At 42.2% G+C, this 18947-nt stretch overlaps 1 protein-coding gene across 3 annotated transcripts; it reads right to left on the reverse strand.

Annotated features, from left to right (window-relative positions):
- Window positions 1–60: 60 nt before the first annotated feature.
- On the reverse strand, window positions 61–15057 carry ezh1 (enhancer of zeste 1 polycomb repressive complex 2 subunit). Of its 3 annotated transcripts, none has more exons than XM_058652616.1 (20): window positions 14555–15057; window positions 12840–13023; window positions 12627–12752; window positions 11456–11578; window positions 11170–11287; window positions 10642–10842; window positions 9911–10013; window positions 9503–9666; window positions 9211–9302; window positions 8938–9100; window positions 7206–7390; window positions 5537–5628; window positions 5029–5057; window positions 4796–4921; window positions 3544–3722; window positions 2811–2906; window positions 2612–2693; window positions 2420–2503; window positions 1525–1609; window positions 61–1376 (listed from the first exon to the last, which is right to left on the reverse strand). In XM_058652616.1, the coding sequence occupies exons 2-20, from the start codon at window positions 13017–13019 to the stop codon at window positions 1316–1318; spliced, it is 2289 nt and encodes a 762-aa protein (XP_058508599.1). In that variant the 5' UTR covers window positions 13020–13023; window positions 14555–15057; the 3' UTR covers window positions 61–1315. The 3 variants fall into 3 exon arrangements, with proteins under 3 accessions (XP_058508599.1, XP_058508601.1, XP_058508600.1); XM_058652618.1 differs by having other exon boundaries at window positions 1480–1609; XM_058652617.1 differs by having other exon boundaries at window positions 2420–2500; window positions 14555–15056.
- Between the last annotated feature and the right edge of the window lie 3890 nt (window positions 15058–18947).

Consider the following 18947-nt stretch of genomic DNA (forward strand, 5'->3'; position numbering starts at 1 on the left):
AAACATGGTGAACGTGTCGTGGTTCGTAGTTTACACACACACACATAAAGACAAAGGGCGGCGTGTTTTAATGTACAAAGTTAAAGTTTTATTTTATAGGCATATGCTGTACACATCAGTAAACTCCATTATGTTCATCGCTATTGAGAAGGATCTCATTTCAACATGGGACAGAATCTTTTATGAATGAAAAACAGTGGATAACAAATTTTGACACAGATAAAAAATAATAATAATGATAAATGATAATTTACATTCACACACGGGGGACTTTAATATTTGGTCAAATGCTGACAATTTTGCTTTTTTTCCCCATTGTTGTAACAACCTTTACATGAAAACTGTGTCAGCCTGTATCTGTGTGGAAATATTTGGCACTTTTAAAGATTTATCTCGAAGGAAGACATTTATACTGTGACTCATTCCTTTTGTTCATCGCGTAAACACGGTGTCTAATGTTTCACGTTGATGTAAAGAACTGTACGTTGCTCATAGGACCCAACGGGGAACGGTTTGACAAGTAAAAAAAACAAAAACGAAAAAAGAGGGATGAGATCTCTTCACCATCTTCTACAGGTTACATTCAGTCAGTCGGTTTCTCGTCTGGTTGCCTATTTCCTTTTTTTTTTTTTTTGCAGAACAATGATATAGTAAATGCACAGGAACCTACTTTTTTTACCATAGAGATGTGACGGTGACGCCAGAGCCGCTGACAGAGTTCACAGAGGAACGCGTTCCTACTGAAGAACAAACAGAGGGTGAACATCACACTACAATACTGAGTGACTGCGCGGAGCAGCAGCTGACTGAAGCTAACGCTGTGGCTAACATGTTTTCATTTTTTATTTTAACGGGTTACTTATTAAAGAGAGACGGCACATGCATTCCACTGATCATCATTAGGTACGAAGTAAAAGCTTGCATTATATACGTATTGAGACGCCAAAAACAAAAGCCGGTAACAAAAAAAATCTGCTGAGAGAGTAACGCGCTGTACTGTATGATGGGGGGGGGGGGGGGGGGGGAGGGGGGATGTAACAGAAAGAAAATGTGCGATGAGCGGCGTGGAGTAATAGCGTTTCCACTTCAAATAGTTTCGTTTCATAAATTCGGCGTATGCAGTCTTGTAGAGATGAGGAGGGGGGGGAACGAGGGAGGACAGAGGGGAATTTCTATTTGTGGAGGGGCAGCAGAGCGAACAGACGGCGACTGTTCAATCATAGGAGCTGGATGTGACACTGCAGAGAGGGACAGAAGCGTTAGTGAGCGGCCGAGGTGCTATGGACGGGTTGCGGAGGTAGGCAGCAGGATGCGGCTAACTCGCGTCCACCTCCCTCTCTATCCCCACGTATTTCAGGGCATCGGCTTGGCTGTATCTGCGGAGGGAATGTGAAGTAAAGACTCTTACTGAACGGCAGTGACAGGAAAGGTCATAGGCAGGTCATAGTGTACAACTTCCTTGCATTTTTTCAAATTTACTTCTTTGAAGCTGCCGGAGAGTCACAAAAAGGCCTGTGACTCTACCTGTAGTCAAAGAAAAGTTCCTCTCCTTGCAGGATCGCCCGTTTGGCAAAGATTCCGATGCGATGGTCTCCGTTTACCATTACCACTGCAACGGCGGAGAAAGCATCAGTATACATGCAAAAAGCATGTCATCACACATTTAAACACATATTTGTTATTATTTTTATTATTATTATTCTTGTTCTGCCTCTTGTGAACAAAGAGATAATTTGTCCTCCATCCGTTTGTGTGTACACACCTGTAGAGCAAGAGCAGGAGGGTCAAGTCACATTCGCAGGTGCTTCTCTGTGTTTTCAGTCATACTCAAACCTGCTTGCAATGTTGCTGTTGCATCCACTCGTCTTTAACCCTTGTGTTACCATCGCCGACAGGATTTGGCATGCGTAATTCTCATTACCCTAACTCCTAGACCCTTTGTGATATCGAGAAAATTCAAAAACGATGTCAGCTGAGATTGGCACAGCACCCCCACGCGACCCTCATGTGGAGGATAAAGCGGTAGAAGATGGATACTGGAAAGCACAGCGCTTTGCATCCATATACTTGGAATTACGGTAGCCCTGTGGACTTCTGCGGAACAACCGTGCAATCACAGACAAGATTCGCCACCGCGTCACACGTTTGTGAAAGTTATCTTGGAAAAATGGGCAGAAGCACTCACTCTTTGAACATCTTTTGACAATTCTACAGCCATAAAATCTACATAAATCCAGGCCTGATTATCATGATGGTCATAAGACAGGAGATCTCCGCTATAGTGAGAAATACAGACAGACTCTGGAGGGAGCGATAGGCGTAATCGGTATCATGTGAAGTCACAATAGTTTGAATGGGATTTGTTTATGTTTAAAAAAAAATTAAGATGAGATTTCAAAGCTGAATAACCGAGTCTTACCTTTTGCGTAGCAGTTGGGATTAACTGAATGATTTGCAAAGCGGATTTTGTTCCCCTTCCGCGTGGCATCCACAACAAAGTCTACTGAGAAACACACACACACACACAATTGATCAAAGATGACTTAACATACCGTACCAGTGCGGTACGACACTCTGCTATAATATTAGGGTGACAGTGGGGGATACATGCCATTGTTCAAGTTGAAAAGGAAGCTGGACATGTACTTGTCGTAGATCCTGCCACGTCGGTCTGCCTCGTCCTGAGAGATCAGCTGCTTACGCACACGCACACACACACACACACACACAAAAATAACAAACATTTGAAATACTTCACTCTTCACTTTTTTTCTTTTTTTTTTAAATCTGACTAAACTGCATGTACTTGCCTCTCCGCAGTATTCTGAGATGAATTCATTCTTCTGAACAGGCTCTTTGATGAACGTGCCCCACCCGGCAACATCTGATGGAGCCAAGAGCAAGTGCTAAAGAGGGCGGGGCTAATGTGAGTGATCTCAATCCCATTAAAGTACAGTTTACTTGTCAATGTTGTCCATATCACTTCATTTCATTAGTCTTTTTTAATGGAAAACAGAAGTTTATAGTGTTATAATCTAAACCACATCCTCCTCGTACCAAAGTCCATACAGAAAATCCGTGATTTTGCATCATGACACACACGTGTCGTCAGTCCGCTACAGCCTCCATTAGGAAATTCAAATGTATTATTTTGTCATTTTGGTGTTTGAAAACCTGAATTCGGATTGACCTACATGACAAAGACTTACCAAACAAGGCAGCAGTAGACAAGCAGCTCCCCTGTTCCAGCAAGCTACAAAAATACTGATTTTCTCTATGGACTTTGGTGCGGGAGAGTGTGCAGCTTCAAAATGCCAGTTTCTAGATAGAAAGGTTGTCTAATGCAGAGATGAAACACCATACACGTTCTTGGGATATTACAGGAGTAAATTAAATTAGGTAAGCCTTTTTGTTAAGTGGCTAAAATGTTTTTTTCTTATGTCCCCTCTGGCAGTGAATCATAAAAACACACCTCAAAAACCCCCAACATCAATGTCTTTATAATGCACCCAGAATAGTGACTGTTTTGTGCTTTTAAAGTACCTTTTTCAGGCCTCTCTGGATGCTGCAGTTTTTGCAGGAGACCACTTGGCTGTCCCAGTGATCCGCGGCTCCGCAGGTCATGCACAGATCTGGGTCGCACTCCCTCACGGCCAGGTAACAGGGACACTGTTTGGTGTTGCACTGAGTCTTACACCTGCAGCCTGGGAAGCGGTTTTGGCCTGGAAAACATTCCCAGACACAAAGCTTAGCTCAGGAAGGGACAATCGGAAACATCATGTGACTTGGCAGGACACAATATGACTCCGGGAAAAGAGATTATTCTATGCTCAAAACTGCAGTTGCCGCACAGATGCTGAATGGCTGAGTGGCTCATCGGAGACATCTGCTGGTACATATGCTGAAATACAATTCTGCAGGGTGTAATGTTACACTCTGGGCAGATGACAGAAAGAAAAAAACAAACAACAAATCGTTTCAGCAGCATCTGTGCTACCAGGCACTATTTGTCTCCACTGCTGTACCCTTTAAACCTCACACTCCCAGCCTGGATGGGTTTTATGTGTCTGTGTCACCAAGCGTTGTTTATATGAAAGATGCCTGACTCATGCTGGTGTCGGAGATGATGTTGCACATCAGGCACAGAGCCCATCACGACCCTTTGATTCCTCTCCAAGTCTCTAGAGCTCACACATGTGTGTAACCAGGGGCTGCTTCCTGTTTGGCCCGAGCTCTCCTCTGCTCCGGGAAAAGGCGAGGTAATATTTGGGTTAAGGAGGAGGAGGAGGAGGAGGAGGAGGAAAAAGGGCGAGGGGGGGAGGAGGTTGGAGAAGGTGACTGTAACACAAGTGATGAACAAAACGAGGCATCTTTTCTTCAAACCACAAGGAAAATCTTTACTTCTTTCTATCCTCTCGCTCAGCTGTAAAACGCTAAAATACAGAGAGCATTCCTCCACCATGTGGTCATTTTGGAAAGCACAGTGCTGGGTCATTTACTGCTGCAGCAGCAGCAACTGCCTCATTGTGAATGCGGCTCTGTGTCAAACAGACACCCACCTTTCCCTGCCAGAGGACAGCTTCTCCTCTGCCTGCTGCAGAATCGTTTTACATTCTGCTGCCCTGCTCTCTCGTGGCCTGGCAGACGGGGGATTTAAAGCTACCGAGAGCTTCCTTTGGAAAATGCAGTGACAAAACAGTTTTCTTTTCTTTTAGAGTCGCAAGAAGCAGAGCAGGCTACGTGTGTGTTTCTAGATGAGAAAGAGTGGAGAGAGAAGCAGGAAGGTCACACTCACACTCTTGCTCGCACTGACAGAACTTCTCACAGAAATTCTGGGTCATCACACACGGGCAGGAGCTGTCGCACGGATGGTCGGGGTGGTCACATGGTTGGTAGTTGTACACCTGATTGGACGAATTATCTGGAGCAAACAGAGGACAAAGCTCTCAGATTGGCACACTGAGCTGTATTGTATTTCAGAGCGCACAGTAATAGCAAATGCTGTGATCTTGTTTTATTCTGGGATACCTTTCTTCAGCTGAATCTTTGCCCATAACCTGTCACAGCAAACACACACAAGAGAACAAGGATTTACTAAAAAACACTCGTCCGACAACTATTTCACTTTAAGCAGCTTATTGAAGCTGTATCAGAAGAAAATTATATTTTTCATCTGGTTCTTTTTTGGGATCCAGGAGCGACGGATCATTCAAGGCTTGAATGATCCGTCCATCTCTGAAATGCTGCACCAATATTGACATGCATTTTATTGTGTTAATTATTTAGTCCCTCTTTTATTTTTTTGGGCAATTTCAATGACCTGTCCACTGAAGGGACATGCACAAGCCCTTTGGTTATCACTTTAATTGATTATGAATCATTGAAGTCAAAAATATGTTGCCTCAGAAAGATTTAAGTGAAAGAATCTGATATTTGACAACTAACAGTGCAGAATACATGAGTTCAGATTAACTGAAGCTCCTTTTTGCATGAGATCATGTACATTCAATAAAAAGAGTGACGAGTGATGTCCTGCCTGTGTTTCCGTTTCTTCTTTTGGGGTGAAATGCCTCCATCGTCCAAAGGAACACGATGGATCAGGACTTCTTTCACTGCAAACTCGTACACCTGGATACAAAAAAAACAACAATATATGAAACGCTACATAACCACTGTGCGGACATTCTGTTTTCTTCAACCCTGAACTATGTTGTGTAACGCAGCGCTGCTCCGGCCCGAAAGGCACGTCGCCTCGATTACGCCACAGAATGTCATGACACCCCCGATTAACCAACCACCGTCTATTACAAAACTCCTCAGCGGAGCCAAAACACACACAAACATCTGGATTTGGACACAGAAATGCATAATGATGGAGCTGCTTTAAGTTTTTCCACTTGATTAACCCTGGGGGTGATGCAAGTTTCAACATCCATTCTCAAATACATCAAAATGTGTTCTACCTGTAAGTTATTGGCTGAACATTGTGTTGAATTCTGAACCATGTTACATCTGGTAAGCATCCATGTTTATGGTGCCACATGCCATTCTCTCTGTAGTCAGCACAATTATCCACACCATAAAACCACAGGCACAGGATACATGTGTTATTACACTCACGCTGACGCAAATGCAGGCAGAAATCAGCGACGCCATTGTAACACAACGCGTCACTTTCGGGAAGTTTGCGATGTACTACCATTCTTTTTATATTTAGAGCTGCACCCGAGCGAACACAGCCAGTAACCGGCGGTTGGAACGGCCCGTTCACTTTCAAAACCTCCGAAATCAAGACCTCATCTCTAATAAAACCATTTCTCTGTCTATTATCTAGACTTTAGTGGTTTATTTTTGAATCCATTTCCAGCCTTTTTACTTTATTTGAGCATCTGGTGTTTCAAAGGGGAACTCACTGCTGATTTTACACATCAAAGATTGTCTTTTGGGTACATATATATATATATATATATATATATACATATATACGTATATATATATATGTATATATATATACATATATATATAAATAAATAAATATATATATATATATATATATATATATATATATATATATATGTATCATTTTTTTATTGTCTTGTGAACATAGACCATATATATATATATATATAAAAACACCCATTTTGAAATCTTGAGATTTACAATTTGACCAGCTCCATAAAACCGGATGTTCACAGACATCACCTGCAACCTGGCTCCTATTGGACTGTACCAGCTGTCGATTACACGGGTGTCCACTCATATGTAACATGCTTTATCATCTATTTGGTCTAAATGGTTTACAAAACCCAAAAAAGAAGACCTGAAATTATAAATTAAGACCAATAACTCCTCAAGGAAAAAGTTGAATGCGGCTCGTTTTCCAACATACTTCCTGGTTCAACTCAGACTGTCAGTTTTTATTAACGGTCTGTGCTTTTAAATGCTACGTTGTCCTGGGACTTAAAGTCATCGTAGAAAAGGAACGGCTCTTCATCACTGACTCTACATGTCAGTGGTAATGATGACAAAGTGATTGCAAAACCCCATTTACCGCAACTGAAATCTGAGCCATACAATCATTTACGATGAGCTATGAATCATTAATAGTCCACGCTCATTTTTAAATAATGAACTAATACAGCAAAGTAAAACGTTTAAAGTGTCAGAGCAAACATGCCAAGAAAGGAGACGTGTGGAGACTTCACCTCCTTGCAGTTCTTGGTACCGATGAGGCGAGCGATGGAGCAGAAGTTGTTGAAATACGTGCCGTACAGGACCCTGAATAGTGACTCCTCCGCCCCGCTCCACTGGACCACACAGCACGCCGGCTGCTCCCCGTCTTCATCTGCTGGACGCAGTTTGGTGGGAGTCTGGCACCGCGAGTTCCCCTCTGTTTCCCACAAACGCAGGAACACACTTCAGTATTCCTGACAAACCACTCTTGGCACAAATGTTGTTACATATTTCTATGAATTTGCACACAAGCAGCGACACATGCAAATGCTTTTCGATTAGTTGGGTCTTGGCAAAAATGTCTGGCCAGCGCGCGCACACGCACGCTCAGAAACACATTGTTATTTCTGGCTGCCATTTTGTTTTATCTGGATGTGCACACATCAACACACACACACACACAAGAGCTTTGATTTTTTTTTTTTTTTTGGATATTCAAGACTGATGTTGCCTGGCAACAAGCTGAAAACTGCATTGCTGTGGCCACAAGCTCCAGCACTGAGTATCTTTATTAATCTGCTCAACAATCTGTTTTTTCCACATTATCTCCACACGTGTAAAGAGAGTCTGCTGAGTCACCGGCTGAGCATGAGCCTGTTCCAAAACTAACACAGACTTTGAATGAGGCATTGATGGCGTTGGACAACAACCTAAGTGCTCCGAGGGGGGGAGAGAAGATACAGATCCAGGGGAGACTGGCTCTTATTTCCCTTCCTCTGCTCTCAACATGAAAATGTCAACAGAAATTAAAGAAAAGACGGAAAATAAGCCACAGTAGAAGTTGGGGGAGGGAACAAAGTGTTTATGTTGGGGATGAAGCATGCAAAACTAATGGTTGGTTTATTTTTCTTGGCAGGAGCGAGCTGATATTGAGAGGGGATGGAAGTGGGAGACACAGGAGGGAGCAGGATATGACTTGAAAGCTATAATCCCAGGCCAAATTTCACTTTTCTGACGAACCACAGTCAGAGCGGAGAGAGAGAGAGAGAGAGAGAGAGAGAGAGAGAGAGAGAGAGAGAGAGAGGGATACAGTGAGGGGGAGGTTGAGAGGACTGATGGTAAATGATGCATCCATTCACACAGTCATACAATGACTCAGAGCCTCAGCAAGAAAGTAGAAAACACTACGCAGAGGCGTTTCAAAAGAATTAGACTTAGGGGGGCTTGACATGCCAATACCAAACCAAAACTAACTAACCTATTAAATCTGCCACTGGTGCATTAACTGTTTACACAGGAGCTACGACTGAGACCAGAAAACCAGCTACAAAAAAAGACACATCTATCTTCCATTAACATTGAATGGATAATCAATCCTTTTTTTATCCTACTACAAAATAAACACTAACTAATTAATGTAACACAATAACACTTGTGTTAAAAATGAACTGTGAAATGAGTGTGTCATTAGAAGGGATTCCAAACATAACATCTTTGTAGTCTCCTCTACACAGTCAATCAGAGAATTCAAGGGTTTCCCCCCCAACATTCTCATCACTGTAGACTAAATTAATTAGCTGCTCTCTTCTCAGCTCAGGGCCTCAGGAGAATACCTGTGTTTATCAATCCTATTACAAGGCCACTGTAGCTCAGCCTGAAACCAAACAGCCTCCAACGTATTAGAGTTATATCATTTCTACAACAACCAGATGCTTTCAAAAGCAGCTCCAAACCGTGTCCCTGTAAAGACCGGGAGTCCCATACCTGAGGAGGAGGTGGTCTCATGGTCACTGTCTCCCTCTTTCCCTTCTTCAGCTGACCCAGATGGCCCGGGACAGCTGGAGCTGGTGGGACGCTGCTGCCTCCGCCGCCTCCGAGACCTCTGTGACCGTAACATATTCTGATCCACAAACTCCTTTGCCCCTTTCTTCGGATGATTATAGGGAAGGAAAAAAGAAAGGACGACACAACAAAAAGTTAACAACAAGACACAGCCAGTAACTGCACTGTCCTGAAAACATAGTGCACTCAGGATACCTGTAACAGAAAGCAGTCTGCACCACACGGTTCAGTCTCCATCCGGATCTCCTTGCTCTTCCTCTTGTAAACATTAGGTGTAGCATGGAAAGCTAAGGGAAAAGACAAGAAACTTAAATCTCCATTGTTTAACAGGTAGTAAGTAGATAGCAAACTACATGCAGATGGCTTTAAACCTCACAAGAAGAATGACAAGTCATAGTCGGATGAAACTCTCAGTTAACAACACTAAAAAAAAAAAACTACACTGAAATTGCAAGAGAAACGATAGAAACACAAATGGAGCCATTACGGTGCAGGAAACAGTCGTATTTGAAGCAACGTCTGCAGAATAGTGTGTGGAAGGAGTGCAAAGACTGCTCGCGCTGCACAGACTTTGCAAAGGGTCCGTCCAGGTTGGGGGTGCAAAGTGGGGGCAGCTTCACCGGGCTGGGGGGCTCAAGGAGGTCCTTGTACCTGATGAGATGACAGGGGAAAGTTTGAGCAGTGATACGTCTTTGGCTGGTGCTGGCTGAAGCTGCACATGTTTCGCTTTCAAAATAAAACTCTTTCAGATGCTTGTTGCAAACGCTCCTTTCAGTCAGGGAGCCTAAGTGGGAGCCACCATTATTACTTTACTCCCTGACAGCTTGCGTCTCCATGGTGAATACTAAGCAACGGCCTGTGCAGCATTGTGCACATAGATCCGCGATGTTCTTACTTTTCTTTCAGCTCCTCCGTGGTGCCTTTGTAGGGGAACATGGAGGCGATGGCCGTAAATATCTTATCATTGGGAAGCTTCTTGCTGCTGCACAAGTCCCTCACTTTGGACAGAGAAAGAGACAGTGAGCGGAGTTTGTCCACAGATCAGGCTGTGATACAGTTTGACAAACACGACTTATGCAATCGCTTCTTTTCTCAAGGCCACTTAGCAATAACATGGCCTGGAAACTATTTTACTGTGTCAAAATGTTATCCATGCACGTGTGTGAGTGACTGTGTATTCAGGTGTGCTTCAGTTTGACAACTACTAAGTGTAAGATTGTGCAGAAAGCCAAAAGTACAAGAACTCATTCAGTTATGTAATTACAAATGGGAAATGTCTAAAGGGGTAATGTGAATGACGTGCACCACATCAAGGGGGAAAATGATCTGAACCTCACTGCAGACATTTTGGATGTCAGTGCCTCATAAATAAGGTTCTGCCTAAGGCCAGTGTTTCTGCCAGAAAAGGTCCTAAAGAGGCAAAAAGTACAAGTACCTCCACACACGCACTCACAAACACACTGGGTTAGTGTAAACAATGGCAGTTGAAGTGCTGTTGTGGCAGGGCGACTTTGTGGCAGCTGTGCAGTGTCACGAGAGGAACAGTACCAGCCTTGTTCAATGCTGCAGCTCCTCCTTGTACTCGGAGCACACATACAGCACACACAGCTCAAAAAGCCTGCTCACCCTCCGTTGTACTCCTTCTCTTCCTCCTGATAAACGCCAGAGTTCCAGCTTTGGCCTCTTCCGGGGCCTCCACTGAACTCCTCCTCATCACTCGTTCCTCCTCCTTCTTCCCCACCTCCTCCTCCTCCTCCTCTTGGTCTGAGTACTGGCTCAAGGCCTCCACTAGCTCTTTAAAGATCTCGTCGCTGATGAACCCACCCTCTGTTGGCAAGAGCAGCACACCAGAAATATTGACTATTCTTAGGCTTTCAGAGGAAAAACAACACATAGCATCATTACCACTTTATTAGGTACACCTGTTAAATTCCTCAACAAAAGTCTTATCGGCCAATCATAATGAAGAAGATTTAAGGTTATTGAAGTGACTTTGAACGTGTCCTGGTTGAATTACAACCAAAGTATGCAGAAGAACCGTGACGCAGTTGAGCTAGAGCAGCAGACGACCACTCCTGACAATTTACAGAGTTCCGGTGAGTGTGTAATACTAAAAGTGGGAGTGGATCTCTGGGTACGTGATGAGATACACACCTCTGTCACCGTGAACGCCGTCGTAGTTGTCAATGAGCTCCTCCAGGAAGGCCTCGTCCTGCTCCAGCACCTCGTCGCCCATGTAAGGGATGTTGTGAAGGAATGTCTCATCCTCCACCTAGGATTCAAGACAGGTATGTGACTGCACTCTAGTCAGCAGTTCAGAAAATGTTCACATGGTCCTGACTGTGGCAGTTTAACAGTCCTACAAAACATGTACAAATGAAATGGAATCAGGTGAGTGACAGAAATATTACACAGCAGCACATGGTGATGTCTTCCCTACCATGAAGTTGTGCTGCAGAGGCGACCAGGAGTACATGAAGGGGATTCCAGTCACGGTCGAGAGTGGCCTCATGGCGATGGCTTGGGCTTTGAATCCTGGGAAACCAAACTCCACTGTGCACATCTATAACAGAGGAATCAATAATTAGATTGGTGCTGAGCAGACACTAGAACAATCCTCGGCATCATCAGACAATTTCATTACGGCGTAATTGAATAAATGCACACCTAGAGGGAAAAATAATAAACTCAGTAAACACAATATAGCTGACGTGAGGCTGACAGCACACGGAGAGTGAGAGATGCGGTCGTACAGTGAGGCTGCATTCTTATTTTAAGCTCCTAAATGTCCTTTGTTAGGCTGCAATATGATCCTTTTCTGACACACTGGTTTCGGCTGAGTTATTTTTGGAGCACCTGAGAGCCAGGTGGGAAACGGAGGATTCAACATGATGGACAGGGGAGCACAAAATGAGACAGGACAATGGGTTGAGATGGAGTTTGACGGGGCAGGAGCGCAAGGACAAAAGGAAAACGAGGAGCATGTGAAACATTATGATGCAAATAACATTATTTTAAAGCAATAGTAAGAACACTGACTATGCTGAGTGTGCCACCGTGAACACTGACCCATCTCGGAGATTTGCCCTCACAACTAACACGTCTGTCATCACGGACAGAAGGAAAAACAGGTTTAGCCACTTAACAAATGGCTCACCTAATACAACCTATGCCTGATTAAGTATCTGCAATGAAGATCATTTTTCAGCTTGTGGATTTCAAACACCCTCAGAACTCACTGATGGAGGCAGGAGTGGATTAACAGCTCCTGTGTGACGTGATGTAAAAATCACTGGTTTTCTCGATGAAAGGAGCAGTTTTAGCAACAAGGCTGGCAAACATATTCTTGAGATATCAACACGTAAGGAGGTGTAGATTTGATGAAATAAGCCTTTTGTTAGGTAGCTATGTGTTTTTCTTTCTGTCCTCGCTGACAGATATGTGTTCAGTCAGAGCCGGGATGGATCCAGCTCCCACACAGGTCCACACGGGAAATATTCCTGAAATAAGACTATCCTTATTGCAGATTGGATGTCACCTGAACAACCAGTTAAATCTTATTTTTAGGTCCATGGGAAAATGGTGACATGCGTGGATTCACACACACACACCTTCTTATTGGCCATCGCTCCAGCAGAAGTTGACAAAGGCGTGGACTGAATCCTGAGCTTGGCCCACTCTGCGTTCAGAAGATTTGTCTGCTGCTCGATCTTCTGTCGGTTGGACATGAACAGAGTCTGGAAACAAACAGAACACAGTGAAATTGTCACATGTGCATCAGCCACGGGCGCCTCATATTTATCAGCACACCAGACTCCACGCACCTTGACCTCCTCGGCTTTTTTAAGGCGTTTCAGTTGGCGAAGGCGCATGTATTCTGACTTGACCCTCCGTCTCCACTCCAGCAGGCTGCGCGAGGCAACGAACAAAGGTGGCTGAGGTCTGGGAGTTGGTGTGGCAGCACCAGTACCAGGGGCTGGATCTGCAGCAGCTGTTTCCTCCATGACTCTTTAAAAAAACAGACAGAGTGGAAACCAGTGTGACATCACTGAGACACAGACTGCACTGAACTAGATTTCACTTTCTTGCGATTATAAAGTGTATGAGGAAAAGTATTAGTCCTTTTTAATAACGTCCGATGTTCCAGCAAAGCTTTGTAACTTGTGTCGTGACGCAAACATCAAAGTCTAAAAAGGACAAGCAGCTTTTTCTTTATTTTGCAGCACAGCAAAGGAACCAAGTGCATGGATGTCCATTCCATTTACGCTTTAAACTTTCTGTTTACAAGTGCATTACTGTTTAACTTACAAAAAAAAACAGTATTGTATTATTTTTCATATTTCAATCTATTATATGTGTATTAGCTCTTACGTTATTTTTATTTGACTTCCTTTAACTAACAATTAACAATTTTTAATATTTTATCTTCTTTATAAGTAATGTCCCCTAATCTCTGGAATCATGTACTCATATCAGAAACCATTTAACATTTCAATAATTAAGAGCCAGTTTTTCTTATTTAATGTATTATTCCAGTATTTCATTCTTAAATATTTACAATATTGTTATTGATATACACAGTATATATGAAGGATGAGCTATAAATATAAATATGAGTACAATAATAGTGTAATTGCAAAAAAAAAAAAACAGTGCCAACTATATGTAAATTAAGATAATTTAAGTAAAATGCATATGGAATAGGAATTAAAGAGTAGTATAGAATATAATTTAAAAAAAAATTGCTCTGGAATTGAATAAACTTTGACCTTCTTTACCACGACACTTATCATAAAAAAATGAGGTACGTGGTCTTTTCCCACAGGATCCGCCATCACCTCTCTCTCCCTGACACTGCTGTAAAACTTCCCCTTTCACTCCAGTGGAAGTCTATTTGAAAGAGCGCCCCCTTCTGTTGTCAAAACAAAATTGACACCTCATGTTAAATAAACCCCCCCCCCTCCTCCTCCACACAGGTGCGTATATACGCAAACTGTTACGTTGAATTTGGCTCCTTCTCCATCTACGCGTTAGGACCCACGACCCACGGTGTTAACGCATGAACACACGTGACGATAATGAATGAATACACGAGTAAATAAAGTGCGTGCACATTGCAGTGGAGTGGGCGTGCCTCTCCAGAAAAAAAAAAGAAAAAAACAACCAACATGAAACGGAGCATAAAAAGTGCGCAGTAACAGTTTTCCGTGTGTTTCACAATCGCCTCGGCGAACAGTAACTTCCCACTGTGAGCTCGAACACGAGCAGAAACACTGGTGTCCGAAAAAACAGCCCACTTCACAACTGCAGCTCAACGTGTGTGTGTGTGTTTCGTCGTGGGCTGAGATTCGGACACGCGTTAAAAAAAAAAAAAAAAAAAAGTGAACACAAGCGACAGTGTATCCATTTAAATATGCGGGGACTTCACAGGCGTGCACAGCGAGCAGCAGCACCATGACAGCACATTATTACAGCGGACGGTTTGCCTCATACCCCCCCGCCCCCACACAACCCCTCCAGTGTCGCAGTTATTAAATACCTTCAAATCCACCACGTCCTGCGTCCTCCTGTGCCCTGTGTCTGTCGCGTTAACGCACCGCGGCGGACAAGCAGTCCCTCTGTTTGCCCCCTTTTTTCTCTCTGCGTGTGTATCCAGAGCAATTAGAGGCGGTTGTTTCTTAAGGATCCCACGCAGATGTCGTGTCTCTCTGCACCCGGAGAAACCAGCACGTTATCCGGGGACATGGTTACCCGTGCTTGTTGTTGTTGTAGCTTACAAATAGCTGCGCACTTGGCCAACCCGAGCAGGAGGGTGACGTCTTTATTATGATCACAGCCCTTTTTTTTTCCTCCCTCGCAGCAGCAGCAACAGCAACAGAGGAGCAGCAGAGGAGCAGAGGAGGATTTATTACTATTCTACGTCCTGGGAATTAAAAAAAAAAAAAGAGAAGAAGAAGAAAAAAAGTAGCTCAGAGGAGCAGCCATTTACACGCACGCACGCACAGGAACTGATGCAACTGTCCACAGTGGTGGAGAGTCGCCATCTAAACGCGATGACACACACACGCACACACACGTTTAAATGCTTGCCTGGTATGAGTCAGTTCTCTCTCTGTGTGTGTGTGTGTGAGAGAGAGAAACACACAGTTTTGATAATTAACATTACTCACAAAAACAATGTATCTATATATCTTAAATATAGTCGTAAATGACCCTAACAGACAACACACAGGGACTGATTTCAATACATCCTTAAATATGAAATAAACTGGTGAATCCATGAGTTGAAAAACGACTAAAAACAGTTCAGTTGTCACACATACGTCTGACTGAAAACAGTTGTTGTTCAACTCCCATCCTCTAGGGGGCGATCTTCACACTGTGTAATTCCTTCCCTTAAGGGCAGGGACTGGCTGGCTGAGTGAAGGTGTTCAGAGTCAGACCAGCAACAAAATGACTTATAAATTTTGAAGAGATGTAGATAACAACATTACAGTCACAACATGTATTTCTTTGCTTATTTAAGATTAGATCACATAAATCACATAAGATATTCAAATTATTATTGCTCCCACTGTAGAAAACGTAAACAAATATGCATTAAAACACAAGGAAGTATAAAAGTTTTGAACAAAAAATAGAATATCACACGACATAAACAGTCTTTAACCTAGAATACATACAACAAGGTCATATTATATACATGTGAGGGATTGTACATGTAAAATAATGCACTGATATACATGTTTAATTCACGGTTATATGGGTTTAAAGAGTTGTAGTGTATTTATGTTCCACTGAGAGCAGTGGTGCTGTGCAGTCTAATGGCAGCAAGTAGAAGATTGTTAAAATATGGAAGGACACATACTTTAGCATTCTGTTATAACTGTATGTAATAATAATAATAATAATTAATTACTATCTTTACACACGGTTGCATGGCTCGCCAAGGTTTAGACCACAACTTATATACACATATCTATACATACATCTAAGTCCATATAGGAGAAAACACATATCTAGATTATTTATGACCATTTATTTACATTATAGAACATATGAATCAATTATAACATGCTAAAATATACTCATTTATATAAGGGCTTAAAAATAAAGTGTTAATTTTGTGGTGTTTTATTGACTTTACAGGGCCTGGTATGACTGTTTTGATGATTCTAAAACAGTTTTATCCATTTTATAGAAGTTATTTGGGATATTATTTAGGGAAACCAATGAGATTTAGTTTTATATTCATTTTAAATGTTTGTTTTGGGGGCACATATAGGCTCTCTAATGTCAGTACTACTGTAAACTGTAACCCTGCATAAATCTCACACGTTATAAGATGTAATAATGCATTGTCTTTTTTGTCAGATTAAACCTCTGCTGCTCCTCTGGCACACAAGATGGCAGTGTTCAATCACTTTTTATCCTATGATACAGTAAAAGTTTAGCTACGTACACTCACTCTATGTCTAATGTGTATATAGAAATCAGATAGCATGGCGTGTACAATCATCACTTGACTCTCTGATCAACGTGCTGCTGTTGTTGCTTCTTAATTCCTGCTTAGTTATTAGTTATGCTGTCATCATGCAAAAGCATCACCGATGGTAACACATGTGTGGCGTATCCACGGTGTCATTTGAAGTCGTCTGATTCAGATATAAACAGAGAGACAAACACAGGAGAAGATAAGCCCGGGGAGTGAGACCATTATCAGCCAGAGCTTTTTAATTCTGTGTGTTTAGTTCTTGGCAGTTGTTGTTTGGGTGTCATATCTTCTTCAATGTGTTGTGTCACTTTTTATGATCATGGTATGAAAGTACAGATAAAAAGATTCACTACTGATGAAACAGAATTAAAATAGTAACTGATTGCACATTTACAATGGCGTTAAAAAAGTAAACTTTTATTTATTTTGGCCTCCAACAAAGCTAACACAGGTTTGTGTTTGGGCAGCCCATGGACAGGTGGAAGGTATGGGGAGTGGGCTTGTAACTGGAGGTTTTTGCTGTTTGAATCCTGGGTTTTAAGTGTTGAGGTGAGTCCTGAGCAAGGTAGGTGGGTGCAGATGTTTGCTGCCCACTGCTCCTACACATGGCTTGTTTGTTCACTAAGGAACCTAATCCATCCCTCCATCCATTTTCTACCACTTTATCTTCCACACGAGGGTCGCAGGGGGGCGCTGGTGCTGACATAGGACAGGTCGCCAGTCCATAGGGACACATAGAGACAAATCCGTTCTCCCTCTCACAGTCCAATTTGCCTAATCTCAAAATCTGGGAGGAAAACCAGGAGAGAACCTGGAGAAAACCCACACAAACCGGGAAAACATGCAAACTCCATGCAGAAAGGCCCTTGTTCGAACCCAGTTCTTCTTCAAAGGCAGGAGTGCTTACCACTACACCAACCGTGTGGCCCCATGAGATAATCCGGAAATAAATACTCTCACCTCTGGAGAAACAACCATTCAACTATTTATTTTAGCTTCTACTAAAAGAGCAGAGCAGTGTCCTTTATGAGAAGTGAGGAGGCCGTGGTAGCCTTACGCCTGGCTGGCACTAACCCAACCGCAGCAGCTGAGACAGAGCACTCACCAATCAGTGACGTGGACAAGTGCATCGGCTCGGCTGGAGATTCCTGCAGCGACTCATCACAACAGAAGCTCAGTGTTCTGTCAGATGCAGATGTGCTGTGGGAAGAGGGTGAACGTCATCACCGCTGATGGTGTAACACGGCGCGCACGTCCTTACTCAACATTTCTCAACATTAGTCATACACGATAAATCTTGCCACACAGCTAGTTTTACAAAAACAACAACTATAATCTGGAACATTTAATTGCCATTGAGGGGAAATTAAACAGTTTTACACATTATTCTGGGGGAATACTACTACACGTGTGAATAAAGTTGTGCTAATGATAAGAGGCATAGGCCATATAGGTGGTCGCATATAGGGCGCCATCTACTGGAGGGGCACCAGATGACCACAAAGAAAAATGCATATGAATAAACTTCATCCATTGGTACCTTACCTCATTTAACAATGAACATACTTAATAATATAATAATAGTTAAGACAAAGTCAAATTAAATTATATAACACCGTTTTGTTTATTTTACAATTTACTATTATTAATTATTATTATTAAACCTATATATATTATAACTATATACGGTATTTCTTTTTCAATACTTCCATACTTCTTTTCTAAACTTAGGTAGTATGTAGTTATTTTAAGTAATTAATGTTGTTTGACGTTGTTTTCTTTATACTCATCAGTATTTATTGGAATGTTGTGTACTGTAAGTTTTCTGTTATTTAGTATTTGTTTTTTGGTGTGGACATAGCATGTACATGTAGGTTTTGTATGTAACAAAGTACAAATACTTTATTACTGTACTTAAGTTCAAATTCACACATCTGTGGTTTACTTTGTTATTTGTATTTCTAGCAACTTTTACTCCACTAACTATCTTTGTTCCTTGTTACGACCAAATAAAATCAGAAGAAGAGACTTTTATTTAAGTAATATTATAAAAACCAAAGTCATTTTCTGGTTTTTACTCAAGTATCCCTTACTTTATACATGACTGTTTCTATAAATACTATTACTAGTACTCCCACTATTACTACCACCGCTACTGCTATGATAACTTTCACTACTACTACTATACATTGTGATTATTGATCTCAGATCTCACATGTGATCAATATAAAATACACACTTAAACGTTAGTTGTCAGATATTAAACACGGATGGTTTCAGTCTGACATCAGTTAACCCATTACTGTTATCTACAGATAAAATCAAGTGTAGAAAGAGAGAGGGAGCAAGAGAGAGAAAGTGTGTGTGTGTGTGTGTGTGTGTGTGAAAGAGAGAGAGAGAGAGAGAGAGAGAGAGAGAGGGGGGGATTCTCCCCAAC

The sequence above is a fragment of the Solea solea genome, chromosome 16 (assembly GCF_958295425.1).
Source record: "Solea solea chromosome 16, fSolSol10.1, whole genome shotgun sequence".
Classification (NCBI taxonomy): Eukaryota; Metazoa; Chordata; class Actinopteri; order Pleuronectiformes; family Soleidae; genus Solea; species Solea solea.

What these genes read in the sequence shown, in the direction of transcription:
- ezh1 (XM_058652616.1), bottom strand. Translation starts at nt 13,019, where the DNA reads ATGGAGGAAACAGCTGCTGCAGATCCAGCCCCTGGTACTGGTGCTGCC. An exon ending in GAGCGATGGCCAATAAGAAG is followed by an intron (nt 11,579 to 12,626) that starts GTGTGTGTGTGT and finishes CCTCTGTTATAG; the next exon opens with ATGTGCACAGTGGAGTTTGG. An exon ending in GAGAAGGAGTACAACGGAGG is followed by an intron (nt 10,014 to 10,641) that starts GTGAGCAGGCTT and finishes CTCTGTCCAAAG; the next exon opens with TGAGGGACTTGTGCAGCAGC.